Here is an 18,209-nt window from a genome sequence, read left to right on the forward strand (position 1 = left end):
CAGTCTCTTTTTTATGAAACAGTAAAAACAGGTTTTAATAAAAGTATCAAAGAGCTTTCAGAGACAGTGAGTCAGTTTTGGCACATAGTGTTTAGACCTCAGTGATGTCATTATGAGTCTACAGTATGTTTCATAATAAGAGTACAAACACATTCATCTGCTCTAACATAAATAATAACAGATTTCAAAATAAAAGCAACAATAAACAAACACATTCCCTTTGGTGGATCAAGACCAGCAGCAGTTCTCAGTCTCAGTGCAGCAGGATCAGGATCAGGCCACATGGAGAGGACAGCCTCCACCACACACACCTCAGCTGTTGTGCGCACACACACACACACACACAATACCACATGATCCAACAGCCCTTAATAGTGCAAACCAGCAGCAGCAGTGAACTAATAGATCAAGGATGTAAATGCAGGAATACATTGAAGGAAGTGTGGGTGTGTGTGTGTGTGGAGATTAGAAGGTGACACAGTTCATCCAGGACGCTAACAGTCCACACCTCCAGATGTTCACCTGCAGAACTGAACACCTGAGCTTTTACAATGTAACAGGCCCTGTTCAGACCAGAACAGGTGTGAACAAGCTCCGATGTTCAGTGTTTGTGTTGTAAACAGCAGATTTAAAGAAGCAGTCCAACATTCACAGTCCTACAGAGAGTCTGCAAACTCCACCCACCACTGACAAAATCAGTTACTGATTTGTTCAGTTTGTTGTCTGAGCTTCGGTGCAGAGACTCTGCAGGTCTGGACTGGGTCTGCACAACCTTAGCATAAAGACTACGAGCAGGTGGAAACTACCTTTCCTCGATCAAAAGTAAAATATACACCTGCCAAACCAGTCACCCCAGCCGCATTACCACTGCTGTCTCATAATGCAATTAAAAAGAAAATGGAGGAGCTGGCGAGTTTCAGCGTTAGCTATGAAATCAGTCTGTAGTATGACGACTGTGAACATTTGACCGTTTGCCAGATTTCTCTAACCCCAGTGTCAGTTGGAAGATAGCTTAAGCGTCAGCTCCCTCTGCTGATGAAAACCATGAGATGTGGTTGAAAGCTCAAACGAAGCTGCGTGTGGACTTTGAGTTAGGACTATGTGACCAAATCATGAACATGACCTGGATGTCTGCAGCAAGGACAGGGAAAAACAATCAGCTGTCAAACCCAAAGTGTCAGAGTGACCCCTCCCCTCCCTGTTTGTGGGGGATGACCCTGTGTCTATGAGCCGCGGTACAGGTGGACGGTGCCGGCCACGGCCGCCTTGTGTCTGCCGTCACTCAGCTCCTCTGCTGTGTCTCCAAAGCCGTGGTAGTGTCCATACTGCTGGAAGTCCCCGAGGTCTGCCCCCATCAGCCCCCACCAGGCCGGCCGCTGGGACACACAGCTGCTGGGGCTCCCAGTCAAATGCAGGGAGCCGCACATGTCAGCGGAGGAGTGCTGAGTCGGACCTGCTGCTGGCAGCTGATTGACTGGCTCCTCCTGAGAGTGATGATGATGATGATGGCCGTTGGTGAAGGCTTTGGAGTCGTCATCTGCTTTATGAAAACATTTATCAATAAGTCTCTTCATCACGAACCCATCTTCATCAGTGAGAACATGTTATAATCACAGTCTCACCTGAGCTCAGCTCCTGTCCTGACTCCACGTTCATGCTCTCCACTTCCTCACCTGCACTGATGTGCATCTGCAGCAGCACATCTGGAGGAGGCAGACAGCCACATGTGAACGACATCATCCAGATGTGCACAGTCAGAGCCAATCAGATGGTTAGTTTATTAACAGTCTCTTACTGTCTGCTCTCTTGGCTCTCTTGGCGTGTCCAGACTCCACTGCCGTCAGCAGCCTCTTCCTGCTCAGCAGGCTCTGACCACTGGCGGTGTCTCCGCCCACACGGAGTGTGTTCAGCTGCTGCAGCTGCTTCTGGGCGTTAGAGATGAAGCGGGAACAGTCGAAGAAGCCGTGAGCGTGGGCCAGGTCGGCCGCCGTCTGCCCACTGGCGTTCCTTAAACTGTGGAAGAGGAGGGAGGAGTGAGACGAACTGCTTCCTGTGAGACGTCACAGTGTCTCATCACTGACTGACCTGACATTAGAGGAAGAGGCTACATGTTGCAGGGAGAGATGATCACGACCAATCAACAGGCTCCAGAGAGAGCTGACATCATCAGTCAGCTGATCAATACATCAACATAAATCACTTCAGCTATTCTGGTCCTGACAAACTCCCTCTGCAACACTTTGATCAATGAATCTGATCCTACTGCTTCTACAAGATCATAGAATAAACACATCACACATTAAAGATAAGATTATAATCTATTTTACAATGACAGATATCTTTAATTCATTAATTCAGTGTAATTATTTAAAATTTTTTACAGCCATCAGATAAAAGTGCTAACATCAGAAGGTTTGTTTTCTACATCATAAAACAGTAAAGATCATTTGTCCTGTTAACTGACTAATTATTAAATCCTCACTCTGACTCTGACATAAAATGAAATGTCTCCTCACTAATAATCTAATTTCGAGATTTATCTTCCTCAACACCAGACAAAGTGAAAATCACCAAAAACGATGATTTATTTAAAAGTAAACTAGTGAAATTATACTCTTATTTTATTTATATGTTAGTACTAATTATCAGGTATCAGTGTCTGCGCTCACCACACCTGGCTTGTTAGCTTAGCTCGTTAACTAGCTAAGCGGCCAACAGATGAAATAGCCTTGGGTTAGCCCTCTAGCTAGACGCCCAGCTGTGCTAACGATGCTAACAGGAGAGTATCATTATAATCCAACATGAACTGAAGCCAACACTGAAAAACCAAACACCACTGACCACTAGAGTCTGGCTCCAACAGTGAGTCAATCCCCACAGACTCCCATTATAAAATGTCCAACTTTACACCAGAAATAAACATGTTTACAGCCTGGTACAAAAAACAGTCTTGGTCTCTATAGCTAATTTCTACTGAACTAGTGAAATTATACTCTTATTTTATTTATATGTTAGTACTAATTATCAGGTATCAGTGTCTGCGCTCACCACACCTGGCTTGTTAGCTTAGCTCGTTAACTAGCTAAGTAGCCAACAGATGAAATAGCCTTGGGTTAGCCCTCTAGCTAGACGCCCAGCTGTGCTAACGATGCTAACAGGAGAGTATCATTATAATCCAACATGAACTGAAGCCAACACTGAAAAACCAAAAACCCACTGACCACTAGAGTCTGGCTCCAACAGACTCCCATGTTAAAATGTCCAATTTTACAGCAGAAATAAACACGTTTACAGCCTGGTACAAAAACAGTCTCTATAGTTTAAGGTTTAAAGTTATGTAAAATTGAGGACAGGGCCTCTTTCAGTAACAGGTAGGTGTTAGCACAGGTGTGTAGCAGCTAGCTGTCTGTGTCTCCTCAGTTTATTGTGTTTGTGGTTCTTCATGTAAATATCAGACGGATAACTTGACTTGTTGTTAACTGACAAACAGAACATGAAGAAGTCTGAGCTGTCAAATTCTACTAGTATTTTATTCATATGTTAGCACTAATTAGCAGGTATCAGTGTCTGCGCTAATCACACCTGGGTTGTTAATTAGGCAGCAGCTGAATTAGCCTCGGGTTAGCCTTCTAGCTAGATGCCCAGTTGTGATAATGATACTAACAGGTTTGTATAGGTGTCTTGTCTGGTGTCCTCCAGACTGACCCTGAGATCAGGGTTCAGACTGTGTAAAAAAATCCTGTATTTGCAACCACATGTCGAATCATGGCGTTAGAAGAAACATTTCATTTTATGGAACTCCTGATGATTTAATTCTTCCTACCTGAGCTCCTGAGGTTCCTACTCTACCTCCCGAGGTGAGTCCAGTAAAACTTGGTTAGCACACAGTTAGCTAAGCATGCAGGCCTACACATAACTATCATCATCATTATCATCATCAGTGCTGTCTTAGCATGGAAACCAATCACTGCAGGAAATACCTCGCCAGTCTGCCAGCTGCAGAAAGTGTAGGAAGCGATAGTGAACAGCTGACTCTGCAGTGCTATATGGACTGCTCCCTCTTACTTGAGAAAATCATGTTCAAATTGACCCGCTGTAAAACATCAGAACGAGCAGGTGTTTGTCTCTGCCAGCACACTTTGACACGAAGCTGTCTTCACACAACACAGCACATGATAGAGTTCAACATGTAACATGAGTCAGGACCAATCAGTCACATTAAACACACCTCACCAAGGCTGACTGTCAGTCCTGAGGCTGAAGAGCTCATGTGCTGCGTTCACTGACACTGATTCTACATCAACCAGCGCTCGTTTGATTTCTCGTCAAGTCAAATCCAATAAGAAAAGAAACAGAGTAGACTTTAACTGAATATCAGTAAACATTTTTATCTAGTAATATATTAATACATATTAAATTTAATTTAGAATTTAATTATATTTTTAAAATAAATCAATCAATTAAATTGAATTATTTTTTTATTTCAATTTAATTTAATTTAATTTAGAATATAATTTGTTTTATATAATCTAATTCAATTTGATTTCAATTAATTTTTCAATGTAAATTAATTTCATGTAATTGGATTTAACTGAATTAAGTGGCAGTGTTTATGCAGATTAGGAGGTGCAGTGAAATCTTGTTATAAAAATTCGAACTTTTTGAATTGTAAACGTAAATCTGATGAATTGTTGTATTTCATATTGGTAATAATTGTAAATAATTTCAGCTCCAGTTTCTTTGTTCACTGATAAAAATGAAACTGAAGCTGTGGTGAATTAATGAAGTTTGTCTGATGACTTCATATTTCTCTGTCTGTATTTGATACACTATCGTATATATATATTATTTGATAAGTGAACTATTCCCTCCAAGGGTCAAACAAGGGTCATTTTCTCTTTGTGTCAGTGATTTCATGTAAACAGAAACACATGAGCTTCTCTGCCTTTATATAACATCAACATTAATGCCAGTGTCTAACTAACATATAGATATGAGAACAGTTTACCTGTGAAGCTGTTGAAGAAAAAAACAACACACACACACATTACATTACTGTCATTGTGAACTCTGACTATAAAGGTATGACTCAGTATAAATCCACCTTCAATCAGTTGATTTGGGAGAAAACAGCCAATAAAACAACTGGAATATTTCTACAAATCAGGTCCTGGTATGTGAGAGGAGATCATTTAATCACTAAAGCAACATGTGTGTGTGTGTGTGTGTGTGTGTGTGTGTGTGTGTGGGGGGTTTATGGTTAAGAAACCTTTATAGAAATTAGTCTTTTTCTAATTAAGACAGAATAAAGATGTTCAGGTTTTAAAAAAACCTCTAATATCTATTTTGAAACGTCATCATTTCCTGTTGTACTCTGATTGGTTGGTTTGTAGCTGTAGGCTGTAGCAGCAGTCACACTGTGAGACTTAAATGAGTCTTTGCTGTGTTGTTTTATGATTAAAACAGCTTAATGTCTGACATCATGAGGCAATCTTTACTAAGTAGTAGAAAGTAAACCAGTGTGACCGTTTCCTCCCAGACAGCTGACGTGACATTAGCAAAACACTGAGATTATAATGAAAACAGAAAACACACTTACACCACAGCAGCAGAGCTTCAACGGGAGAATGTATAAATGCATGGGGGTGGAGGTCAAACCCAGGTTGTTGTATTATCTTTAATGTTAGATTCTGATCAAACTGTGCAGAACATACAGAAAATGCAGCGGTAGTTTAGATTTGATGCTGCGTGCTGCCGCTTCATCAACATTGCAGAAGTGATTACTGACACAAGACCTGTCAGTAGATTTATCCTCAGAGACTCACAGAGCTGCAACATGAGCAGCTGCTGCTGTGGTTCACACTGAGCATGACAGAGCTGCTGTGTAGTTGCACAGAGGTCACACTGCAGGATACTTACTGTGGTTTAGCTCCTGCTATCAACAGCACCTGGACACATTCCAAACTACCTGAGCGAGCCGCCTTGTGGATGGGAGCCTCGCCTACAAAGTCCTGAAGACACACAGAGGTAATAATGAAGGTGTGCAGCAGTAGTGATGGCGCTCTCGGGTGTCTCTGTGATAGAGGACTGACCTGCCTGTTGACGTCAGCTCCGGCCTGAGTCAGCCACACCACACACTGAGGGTGTCCTCCAAACGCTGCGGTGTGTGTCGGTGTCTGGTTGAAGCGGCTGGTTACCATGTTGACCTCACAACCCATCTGCACCAGGCGCACCACACACTCTAGCTGTGAACACAGCCCAACATGACAATGTAACAAGTGAAAACATCTGTTGGTGAATACAACACCAGGGGCCTCATATCAAGCAGGAATCTTCAGGTGTCAACAGATTCACTTTTATTGTGAAAAATTACCCTAAGGTTGAGAGACGCTGGTGTAAATAAAGCAGAAGGAGGCTGTGGTTCAACTTTTAACTAATAAATGTTAATATGATGTATTTTTATTCAGCCCTGTTAAATGTGTCTGTAATTACTTTATTTTTATATCAAAAGTGTTACATACTGTTTTAGGTGAGAGCTGCGAGGACACTAATGTAATGTTAGCATGTTTATTACAAAAATGTTACAATGTAAGCAAACATTATATGTCTTAATTGCTTTTCTATTTGTACTCCTAGAAATGGTGGATATACTTATTTTCAGGAAAGAATGGATTATTATTTGAAAACTTGCTCTTATAGATGTGAAATTTAGCAAAATAAAAAATGTATTAAGTAGTATTAGGGCCATGGAAATCAAACAATACATATTCATATTTAAAGGAAAAATGATTACAAAGTGGTTGTAATAAAAAGCAGTCTGTTCTAGCAAAGATGTCTGGAAAAGGTGCAGTCCCAAAATAAATGTGTTTCCCTGCTTCTATTGTTGATTTTATATGGTACACATCACTTTTTTACCAGTGGAACCTTTGTGTTTATTCAGGAACTTGTAGTTCATTTATTTAAAGGAAACTTATTTTATTTTGTTTTTAATCTGCCCTGTCACATTAGCATGTTCTGGATAAAGTTTACAGTATCACGTCATAAAATACACACTTCCTGGTTTCCTGAAGATGTTTTGGCGCCTGATTTTCCATTGGCTTCTCCTGAACCAATGGAAACGCTGCAACCCCTCGCTTTAGTTTTTTCGCTTAGAAAACTTTATTTTACAGTAACAAACAGACAAATTGTGTCAGAGCAGTAAATGACACTATCAGCTCATTAAATATCAGCCCTTTGATGTGGTTCATGCTCCTGTTTCCCGCCATGTTAGTTAATGACGATATTAGCCGTGATTCAGGTTGACTGCAGGTAAATGAAGAACTGTGGTTTACTGTTGATAAGTTATGACTCAACACAATAGGAAACATCGCTGAAGGAGTTTCAGCCTTTAGGAAGATTACCTGTCGCCAGGTAAATCTCTTAATCCACCGTGTACCGTAATCCCTACCTGTCCGTAGTGAGCAGCCCAGTGTATGGGGGTCCAGCCGTAGCAGGAGTCCTCAGCAGTCAGAGGAGCCTGGTCCGGCAGCTGGTGAGACAGAGAGACCAGAGCTCCAACATCTCCATCCCGGCAGGCTCGATGGATGGGAAACCGGCTGATGAATACCTCATCACAGGAGAAGTCGGTCTCCTGTCCCGCAGACATGAGTGGACCGTGAAGGTGGCTCACAGACACAGTTCTCTCCAGTGATCCCGGTCCCATATAACAGACTAAAACGGTTCAAACACAAAGGAAGAGGAGATAAGCCTCTCTTCTCGGCTGGAGCATCACAAAACCCGGACTGGACCACACCGAGGTATTTGGCTAGCTGTCTACAGTTCGGGCTAAAAACCGGTCGGGAACTCCTTCAGCCGTCGTGCCACCTTGAGGTCGGAGGGAAACCTTACAACTATATGTAGGTTAGAAAATTATACTCTTATTATAATTAACAACTCATTCACAACAGGCTAACTTTCCTCCTTTAAACACGGAAACATACCATAGCTAATGTTGTAATGAAGCTAGGTTTACAGTGTATGTTATTGATGCTAGCAACCCCACAGGAAGAGCAGCATCAACAACAACAGCAGCAGAAGAAGACAACAAACACACCGACCATAATATGTCAGCGTCATTGGGCGGGAAACCGCTGGCTCTGAGTCACGGATCAAAGGTAAGAGCAAGGAAACACAGCTGGATGACCTAGGTCAAAGGTCAGCAGAGTCGAGGCGGGAATGTGTCGGACATTTGTAGGGATTAAGGACAGAGGGAGAGGATGTAGGATGAAGTGAAGGAAGCAGGTGGAGTAGGTGAAGGTAAATCTGAAAGGAGGGAGACTGAAGGATGCATGAAGATTAGTGTGCAGAGAAGAGAGTTTGGAATAGAGGAAGAAGATCTCAAGAGTTTCACTCTTTTGGAGATCTTTTCGTTTACATCAGACTTTTCATAGCATGATTCCTCATCACCATGTACCCATGGCAGTCAAACGTTCCATATAGCTAAATGTATTTAATGGTAATAGAACAATGACAAGTGCATGTGCGTAGCGATTTTGCTATGCAGTGTATGCCTGACATCAGATGCTTAGTGCATAGGTTTCCTTTGGATGTGCCTAATTTTTTTAGTTAAGTGGTTAGTTGTGATTAGAGGAAGAAGATCTCCCACAGAGTTTCACTGGGACACATGACCTTACCTGTGAGGGAGAACGCTCCTTACCTGTACGACTATGACTGTCAAACACTTGGTCATACAGCTGTGGCGTGAAGTGTGGCATATGGAGGATGTCGAGTAATGAGGTAGACTTCAAAATAAGAGCACATGTGCAGAAGCTGTTAGGATGGTGAACCAGTGGACAGGAGACGTGGTGTCACCCACCATTAAAGAAGAAGGAGAACTGGACTTGTAGACTGTTGCCTCTTCACATGTTTAGTCTGACATGTTTCATACCACACTGCTGTCAGAGCTACCTGAAGACCTCACCCCTCACAGTCCAGACACCAGGTTTGTGTAGGTGTGCGTGAGCTGTAGACCTGGTGGCACTGTGGTTCTGTGATTATCTATGAAGAACCAGGTGATGATGTGTCTCTTCTTGTTCTGTCGATGTCTGTCGTATCTCCTCCTCTAAGATCCACGTCAGCTCTGAGGTCCATCAGGAAGTCTTTGTCAGAGTGAGGAAGAGAGACTTGGAGAAGCTGACCACAGAGGTGATGCAGCTTAGGGACTTCCTTCCCAGAGTCCTGAATCCGAACCTGATGGAGATGCTGCATCAGGCTCGAACAGCTCAGACAGGTACACTGCTCTTCACCTGAACCTGGAGGCGAGAAAAGAGGATGTTATGTTCTGTTTCTGAGAGGGATGATTCCCTTTATTAGTGACATAACAAAAACAGGTGTGACAGAGACTGAAAAAGAAAGTATAGTGTAAATTAATTACCTAAATATAACTGTAGAAAGAATGTAATAATAATAATAGAATATATAATAGTAATTTATATGATATCCTGTCAATATAAGAGCGATATATGTAATAACAAAATAAAAATATTATTTATTATAGAAAAAACAATAGAATAATTTAAAATATATTATAATAATATAATATATATTATTATATATAATATAATAGTGTTAAATAGTGATGAGTGGCGAGGTCAGGTTGAGCTACTGTGGAGACAAGCAACAGGACAGCAGGAGATCCAGATGTGTTTGTAAAGAACCTTATGGGATGTGATATCAATAAATATCAATAAATGATCAATTAGTTTATAGTGAGTGCATGTAAAGTCAGTGTGGTCCCTGCTGGTTTCACTGATGTCTGTAACACTGGTCTTATTAAACTGTTGTATATGGTGTTAATGTTTAACAGCAGAGACTCTGCTGAAGCTTCTCACTGCTGTTCACTGATCAAACTGATTCATCATCAATAATCTATAATTCCAAAAATAACTAAATTAATGAAGTTACAAAGTTACATCATTAATAATCAACAAGTTAATGTGGTTTTTCTAAATATTATACTCTCATTTTTTTTATATAAAGCTTGTTAGCATTAGCATGTTAGCATGCAGGAGAACCAGCACCATGAACCAACCAAGTCTACACCCTCAGTTAAATATCTTTGTGTGTGTGTGTGTGTGTGTGTGTGCGTGTGCGTGTGCGTGTGTGTGTGCAGTGAAGGAGCTGCTTGTGCAGGAACAGGAGCAGCTGAGACAGAAGTGTCTGCACCTCCAGTCCAGACTGGACGCAGTTCAGACTGACTGTCAGAGAGAGAGAGAGGTGAGAGAGGCCGAGAGACATTAGGCTGGGCTGTCTGTGTGTGTGTGTGTGTGTGTGTGTGTGTGTGTGTGTACACTGCTCTGAGATCAGTGATCAGGCTTTAAGGGGTGGTTTCAAACAAAAAAACTGTTCTTTAACCATCCAGATAACTTGATTGTTTTAATATGTCAAGACACCTTTGTGTGTGTATGTGCGTGCGCAGGAGAAGCTGCTGTTACGTGAGCAGCTGTGGCAGAGTGGAGCAGAGCTGCAGCAGCAGGCAGACTTCTGCTCTGGTCTGGGATCTGCAACCTGCAGTCTACTGTGGAGCTGCTCTGTCATAGAGGACACGGTCACACACTGGCTGGCTGACGTGAGTCTGTCTGTGTGTATGTGTGTGACAAACAGGGTAAACAGTAAACTCTGAGTTTCATATTTGGTATCTGACAGCTGATTGGTGGAGCTGTGTTGTCTGATATATAAGTGTGTGTGTGTGTATGTGCAGGGGAAGCTGCAGGCCTTCCTGGCTGTAGCTGCTCAGACTCTGGAGAGCTTCGTCAGGTCTCTGGATGTGGAGCTGAAGACCCAGACTGAGGACCAGAACTCCAAGGAGCACCAATTTGTGTTGGCTCTAGCTGGAACCATCACCAGTGAGTTCACAACTTCTGTTCTGCAGCACAGACACTTTTGAAGAGGTCATTAGTCAGTGTTGTGGCCTCAGAGCAGCAGAGTGTCAGATGGGTCAGACGTGGTTCAGCTGTAAAGTGCCAGCTCCAGACCACACCTCCCTCACTCACCTTGTCTTTATCTCCCTCCAATCAGACATAGCGGCAGTCACGTGTGGGCGGGACTTCCTGTCCGGCTCGGCTCACACCCTGCTGGACATTCTGATGAAGCTGCTAGAGCTGATGAAGCCTGGAGTCTTCCCCAAGCTGAAGGTGTAGGTGGAGTTGCTGCTCTCTCTGGGTGTTATGTTGATGCTGTTTGTCTTTTATCAGTGTGAACATGAAACATACTCACAGCTCCACTGACTGAAGTCACTCAATCAGACTGTCAGTACCTGATTTGGACAGTAGGTGTCAGTGCTGCTTCTGATGCTGCTGTGTTGCTGCAGGTTGATGCTGATGGCTCTGTATAATGTCAGCATCAGTGTTAAAGGACTCAAGTACATCAGTGAGAACCCAGGACTCCTGCCTCTGATCTGGACCCTGCTGAATGGTGAGGAGACCACCACATTTGCATCAGTGTTACACAGTGACACTTCCTGTCTCCACAGGGACCACAAAACACCTTACGTTAAGATTGTCTTTAAAGTCTGAGTTAAGTTTTCTTAAAATAAAAACAGTCGCACAGAACACCATAAGTTAAGATTTTCCTTAAAGTCTGAGTTAAGGTTTCCTTAAAATAGAAACAGTTTCACAAAACACCCTTAAGTCTTCTCATTAAGATATCCTTTAAATGTTCACTTAAGTTTTTAAGGGTTTTTCCCTATCTTATTCTTATTCTTAAGGAATTAGTTAAATCATTGCACAAAACACCTTAAGTTAAGGGTTTTTCTTAAAGCCTGAGTTAAGGTTTTCTTAATACAATCTGTTGCAAAAAACACCTTAAATTAAGATTTTCCTTATAATCTGAGTTAAGGTTTCCTTAAAAAACAGTTGCACAAAGCACCCTGAGTTAAGATTTCCCTTAAAGTCTGAGTTAAGGTATCACAAGTACTAATGGCAGTAAATCAATGGTCCCCATGGAAACAGTAGAATTTTACCGCTGTAAAATCTCTGCTGCAAATGCCTCAACTTTTTTTCTTAACTAAGGAAACCTTTTAAGAGCTTCTGTGTAACCCTTAAGTGACTCCCCCAGTTAAGGAGAAATTAAACCTTAGGTGTCATTCTTAAGCAGGAAACTTAAAGTGCCCCAGCTTCTCTCACGGGTGAGCAGAGTAAGAGACTGAGCTGTGTGTGAGTGGAACAACAGCTGCAGGTGTGTGTGGCTCATGAGGCTCAGGTGTGGTGGTGACCCTCTGTCAGCTGCTGCAGGTGGAGCTGCTTTGACTCACTGGGATATTGGACAGTTGTTCCAGGCTGGACTGGAGGAGGTCGTAGTCTCTCATCCACCACACTCACAGGTCATGAGTCAATTAGCTGATCCACAAAAACATCATCAACAACTGTTCTTATACTGAGCTCATCATTTTTTATTAACAATTTGAAATATTGATAGTTTGTGATTGATCGGAAATGTGGATTTAATGCTTTTCTTTGTCTTATGACAGATGGAGAGTGGGAGGTGTGTCTCCACTCTCTGCGTCTCCTCCAGTCTCTGCTGCTGGACGAGGAGGTGCTGCTCCTGCTGGGCTCCTCTCTGCTGGATCCAGACCTCCAGGCTCGAGTCCACCACCTCACCTCCAGTGTTGAACCAAGCCTGAGACTGGCCGCCCAGCAGACCCTGGAGGACCTGCAGGTCCTCCAACAGGTGCCTTAATCACAGCACCTGTTGAACCCTTGTAGTGCAACAAGTTCACGTTTTATAATTAAAACTCCTCATTAATGAGGACAACAGTATCTGCAGTATCATCCATACACAGTGAGATGTTCAGGTGTTACCATGAAGATATGATTTTATCTTCATTCTGTTTGTTACTAATGTGACACAACTCACGGAGTGGGCTCTGAAACTGATAGGTGTTCATACATCATCCAAGTGAAGCAGCAATGGCTTGTGGGTAATACTCAGGGTCAGTTTATTGTTAATATAGTGGAGGTGTAATTAAAGTGTGTGTGTGTGTGTGTGTGTGTGTGTGTGTGTGATTGCAGGGTCGAGGGCGTGAACAGAACAGCCTCTGATGTGGATCCAGCATCTTCAGTCCAGTCCTGGTCCTGTGTTCAGTCCCCCCTCAATGTCACTTGACATGGTCTGTGTTCAGTCTTTGATTAGTTCATGTTGATGTTTCTTATTGTTGTTACTTCATGTGAATATAATGACACAGGTTTGTACAAGACGGATTAAAGATGATGTCTTTCTGTTTCCATAGAAACAGTTTTCTGACTGATACAGTGTTTGTTACGGTGAATTCAGAAAGGACAGACCCCTTCACTCTTTACACTCTTTATTATGTTGTACATTTGATTTTAAAGGATAAAATCTCTCCATAATGATATAAAACGATATATCAATAGTGTTAGATAGTAGTTAGAAGTTATTTCGAATTTTTTACAAATTCATGTATTCATCAATTCATATAGAGCAGGTCTACACTGGTCCAAAACATCTGTTTTGACATCCACGTTAAGACGTCAAATTTGCACATTTATGTACGACAAAAAATGCTGTGTAAACATGCTAATTTTGAACGTCTTTAGAGCCCACATGACCACAAAATAGGCCAACCAATAGCATGGAAGTATTGATGGTCCAAACCTCTTAAGACCACTCTGCCTCCAGAGGTGGTGTGGATGGAGATAGACACTGCTCCAGTCTTCCCTGCAGTCTGTTGTGGTATCACAGTCAGTCCAAAGACAAAGTTGACTGTGCGACTTGAAGACTTTTTGTATTTCCTCTTCTTCTTCTTACCCTCTCTCATCTATTTTTTTTTTACGTCCCTCTCTGGAGTGAAGGGAGCTTGGTCTCGTCCAGCAGCTATCCCAAGATTCATTGCATGCCGGTAATGAAAGAAAACAACACTGACAGAGAGCTACTTTTAAATGTAAGTATTGTCTTTCAGCTCAGTTCAGCAGCTAATGGTACATCTGTTAAAGCCAATGGCCTGTAAACCTTAAAATTCCGGGAATTTTCAAAAATGGAAACTTTCCATGGGAATTTATGGGAAATTATGGGAATAAACTGGCGATTTTCAAAATTGAAGCACAGAGACTATTGAAGGCACACATTTGTGCCTGTGGAATAAACATATATAATATATGTATATAATATATTCCTAGTTAGTTCCCCTAAATTCCCATTAATTCCAAATAATTCCCATTATTCGCATGGAAAGTTTCCAATATGGAATATTTCCAAAATTCCCAAGCTTAACTTCCCATGGAAATTAACCAGAAATTTTCCGCCCCTTTGTAACCCTATTTACAAATAGCCTTTACTTCTATAAATAGACCAAAAGTGTCTACAGGTTAAATTCTCAAATGTTAATACTTAAAAAGTGACCTATAAACAGTGTTATTAGAAAATACTTTAAAATCCCCGCCAGTCGTCGCTGTCGCTGCCAGTTCATGCAAAATGCATTCTGGGATACTGGCAGTATACTTCAGTGTGAACAGTCAGCTTGGTAGTAGCATACTAATTTGTTCATTCAGTAGGCAGAATGCAGTTTATACCGATTGAGTATGTAGTAGGCAGTATGTTAGAAGGCGGTTCCAAACACAGCCTTCGTGGGAAAAAGTTATGTGTTGTCAAGGTTGCTATGCAAACTTGGCTTTGTGACGCAGTGGCAACAGCATCAAATCTCTGTAGACCAGGCTGTCTCGTTTCAGTTCCTCCAAAGGATAAGGCCCCTGAATTGGGACACAGCTAATAGTTACATTTAAAAGTTGATCTATGTCAGTGTTGCTTGCTTTGGGATAGGTTGGGCAATGAAGAATCTACCAGCTGGACCTGACCAGATCCTCTGGTCTCTGGTCTGACTGTCTCCTCCAGTTTGTCCTCTAACATTGGTTTGCATGTATTTACCATTCGACACACTGGTCCATGAACCTGAGCTCGTGGTTCTTGTTCCTGTTACTGCAGTGACAGACCAGTGACTTCAACATTTTTGATATTTATCATTGATTACTGTGACTGTCTCCACCAACTGTTAATCTGCTGTGGTTAAACTGTTTACTGGAGAAGCCACATGTTGATCCAGGGTCTCTAAATAATCATCAACCAGTCTCTAACCTTCCTTTCTCTGAAGCTCTGGACAGAGTTTGATACAGGGTCTTGGTGGTCACCTTGAACCTGTATCTCATCAGTCCTCTTTCTTTGTGCCTGTTTTTCCTATGTTGTCTCTTTTGACTGGACTTGTCTTCTTTTGTTTATTTTGTGGTACACCACTACAACCTGACCCAGTGTACTAATGACAGTATGAGCTTCAACCTGGAGCGATGGAGGACAGTTTTTAGGGGGGTCAAATTTATCTTTTTCATACAATGTAGGAGACATATCCCCCGGTCTCCTGTGACAATTACACTAATGCTCAGCTCCATTAAAAGGCTCATGTCAGATCAGCTGACTATCTGCTATAAGTGTTAAAGCTCCATATTTAAACTTCTCCTGTTTAGTGTTTTATTTTGAAGTATGGAGTGTTTTATTTTGAAGTATTGATCCATAAGAAGATGTGTTTGTGGTTTTAAGAACCAAAAACCATCTCAGTGTAGTTTTACATCTCCTCTCTCAGGCTTCGCTCTGCTATAAAAATATAGCAGATTACAGGTAAACACTCAGAGAAACCAAATCCTGCAAGATTGGATGGTGGGTCCAGGTGGGCGGGGCTGAGAGTAGTGAATGCTTTGTTGTGACATCACAAAGTTCCAGAAGTCCTGACTGCTGGTTTTAAGGCTGTGTGCATTTCTCTGTGATACTTTCACAGTATTAATATAGAACCTAGTCATAGTTTATACTATATGGACCTTTAACAAGACTGAGCAGGAAATGTGCAGACACACACACACGCACGCACACACACACACACACACACACACACACACACACACACACACAGGAGGTGCCTCTTGTTAATTGTACAGCTTTATTATAAGTTTCTTTAGTCTGGACTTCTCAGTATTGCGCCTGAATCCATGGAACAGGTCTAGACTACAGAACAGGATCCTGAAGACAGAGCAGAAGGTCAGAGAACTTCACTGATGGAAACCTGGGACATGTTTGACATTTAACTTGAACCATGTGCAGTGACAGAGGACTGGCTCTGAAACACACGGACCATCAGCAGAGTGAAGTTTCAGCTCTCAGTCTCGTACTCAGATGACTTCTCTCCTTCAGAACTCAGCTAACCCCCCCCCCCACTTTACCACCCTCATGGTGGTTTGTTAAACTCAAAACAATGGTGCTAATAAAACAGAAGAGTGCTACGAAGGATCTACAGAGGAGGAAGTGAAGCTAGGAGGACCGGAGAAGAAGAATCTGTGGTCGTCCGTCCCAGTCGATGCAGGTTGTTGGGGGGTTGAGCCCCTCCACCACCCCCGGTCAAACCCCAACCCCTGGTCTTTAAGAGGATGCAGCGGCATTGGGCTTATCGTCACGGGTGACGGGGATACTGCGGTCGCCACGGCTGGACTCACTACCCCCGGTGACCTTTGGCCCAGTCATAGTCAACAGGCCGTCAGTTGACAGACAGCAGGTGATCGATGATTGGTCGACGCTGGAGGGGAGGCGGTAGCGGCGATGAAACTCGCGAGAGATGTAACCGTGGTCGTCCTGAAAGACAGAACGATGAACACAAACTATCAATATCAATATAGATCAATACCAATTAAAGGAACAATTCTCACTATAAATGTAACTGACCATACATTGTCCTCAGAAATAACACTTCCTGGTTTTGTTGTAGTAACAAACCGTGACCAGTATTTCCTGGCCACAGTTGATCTTCAAAATAAAAGACTAACAGGAGGCTGGGAGAAATATTTTGAAAGTATTGTATACAGAGCTGCAGGGATGATGTGTTTCCCTGTTGTTGGTTTAGTTCAGCATTGCAATCTTCACTAATGAACACCACTTTATTACGTTTGGAGCCTAAATACAATCAGCAGAAGTAAAAATCTAATGTTAGGCTATAAACCAACTACAAACGCCTACCAGCTACCTCTTCTGCAAAAGCCTTCCCTCTGACAAAGTTAGTTACAGTTTGTACGACCAAAATGAGGCTGTAAAGTTGGACTGGCGAGTAGATCGGTTTTCATGTTCAACATGATGACGTTTAACGTCCCCGACAACCTCTGTAGTCTCATTTAGACACTTCTTAGCAACCAAAACATAAAAGCTTCAAGACAGCAGTAAATACCTGACTAAACGTTATCACTAACTTTATTTTGAAAGTGGTGTGTGGGAGAGGGGGGGAGGAGCACTACCTGTTTTTTTATTTACCTGTCTCTCTCCATGCTTTCCCTGGATCTCCACGTAGTCGTCGGTGACCTTCACACTAAGCTCATCAGGGGAGAAGTGCTTAACGTCCAGGTAGACTGTGAACTTATCCCTGTCAGACCTCACCTGAGGGACACACACAAGCAGAGAGAGAGGATGCACTGTATCATCATAGTGTGTTGTGACTTGTGCTTTATGTTACCTGCCTATGGGCTACAGATGTAAATTAGCAGTATTATCAGTAGTACTGATGCACTTCAAAATAAGAGCCTGAACCTGTCACAGTTTAAGTATAGAATGTTTAGATATTTAATTTAATGACTTAATGACATAATCATGATCACATTGATAGATCCTATTGATATCCTATTGATATGATAAAATCCAGTTTGAAATTCTAATGTACTCTGGATCTTTCTCTTTATATTATACAATTAATTAATTAAGACATTTACTGCTACTACCCTGATTTTAACATGAGCATGAACACAGCTCTTCTCTGTCTGTGTATCTTTCTCTACAGTCTGATGTCGTTACCTCGGAGATGCCGGAGTTGGACGAGTCCAGGAAGTTGCGGAACACTGACTGTCTGTAGTAGGGGCTGATGGTGGAGGCGGTGTAGGGGAAGAGGTCGTAGTCAAACATGCCCTCTCCAAAGAACTGGTCGAAGAGTCTGGCGGGGTAGACGGAGCCCAGGGCGCGTCTGAACCAGGGGTGCTGAATGGCAATATCCATAGTGAGCAGAGACTTGACTCGGCTTGGCTGGCTAGATGTACCTGCACAGAGTCTGGCAGGTGAAAGGAGGGAGGTGAGGAATGATGATGAAGAAGGTTTCCAGAGAGCTTTGTCCTCTGCTCTCCGGCTGCCTCCTCTTTATATACCTG

General features: G+C 42.4%; 3 protein-coding genes across 4 annotated transcripts; 1 reads left to right on the forward strand and 2 right to left on the reverse strand.

Annotated features, from left to right (window-relative positions):
• Positions 1-7: 7 nt before the first annotated feature.
• LOC111670349 (ankyrin repeat domain-containing protein 10-like) lies at positions 8-7,702 on the reverse strand. Of its 2 annotated transcripts, none has more exons than XM_023427056.2 (6): positions 7,448-7,702; positions 6,093-6,245; positions 5,920-6,011; positions 1,796-2,013; positions 1,623-1,703; positions 8-1,537 (listed from the first exon to the last, which is right to left on the reverse strand). In XM_023427056.2, the coding sequence occupies exons 1-6, from the start codon at positions 7,700-7,702 to the stop codon at positions 1,224-1,226; spliced, it is 1,113 nt and encodes a 370-aa protein (XP_023282824.1). In that variant the 3' UTR covers positions 8-1,223. The 2 variants fall into 2 exon arrangements, with proteins under 2 accessions (XP_023282824.1, XP_023282823.1); XM_023427055.2 differs by having other exon boundaries at positions 8-1,540.
• An 88-nt stretch (positions 7,703-7,790) lies between these two features.
• Positions 7,791-16,052, forward strand: hsf2bp (heat shock transcription factor 2 binding protein). Its single transcript, XM_023427057.2, has 10 exons — positions 7,791-7,899; positions 8,044-8,153; positions 9,106-9,268; positions 10,151-10,254; positions 10,457-10,606; positions 10,739-10,883; positions 11,056-11,173; positions 11,348-11,451; positions 12,506-12,705; positions 13,047-16,052. Exons 2-10 carry the CDS (start codon positions 8,103-8,105, stop codon positions 13,074-13,076), a joined length of 1,065 nt encoding a protein of 354 aa, XP_023282825.1. The 5' UTR covers positions 7,791-7,899; positions 8,044-8,102; the 3' UTR covers positions 13,077-16,052.
• Positions 16,053-16,272: 220 nt separating this feature from the next.
• Positions 16,273-18,209, reverse strand: cryaa (crystallin, alpha A). Its single transcript, XM_023426950.2, has 3 exons — positions 17,863-18,209; positions 17,329-17,451; positions 16,273-16,659 (listed from the first exon to the last, which is right to left on the reverse strand). Exons 1-3 carry the CDS (start codon positions 18,058-18,060, stop codon positions 16,450-16,452), a joined length of 531 nt encoding a protein of 176 aa, XP_023282718.1. The 5' UTR covers positions 18,061-18,209; the 3' UTR covers positions 16,273-16,449.

The sequence above is a fragment of the Seriola lalandi genome, unplaced genomic scaffold (assembly GCF_002814215.2).
Source record: "Seriola lalandi dorsalis isolate HSWRI2012SDOR001 ecotype SW California unplaced genomic scaffold, Sedor1 jcf7180002054850, whole genome shotgun sequence".
NCBI lineage: Eukaryota > Metazoa > Chordata > Actinopteri > Carangiformes > Carangidae > Seriola > Seriola lalandi.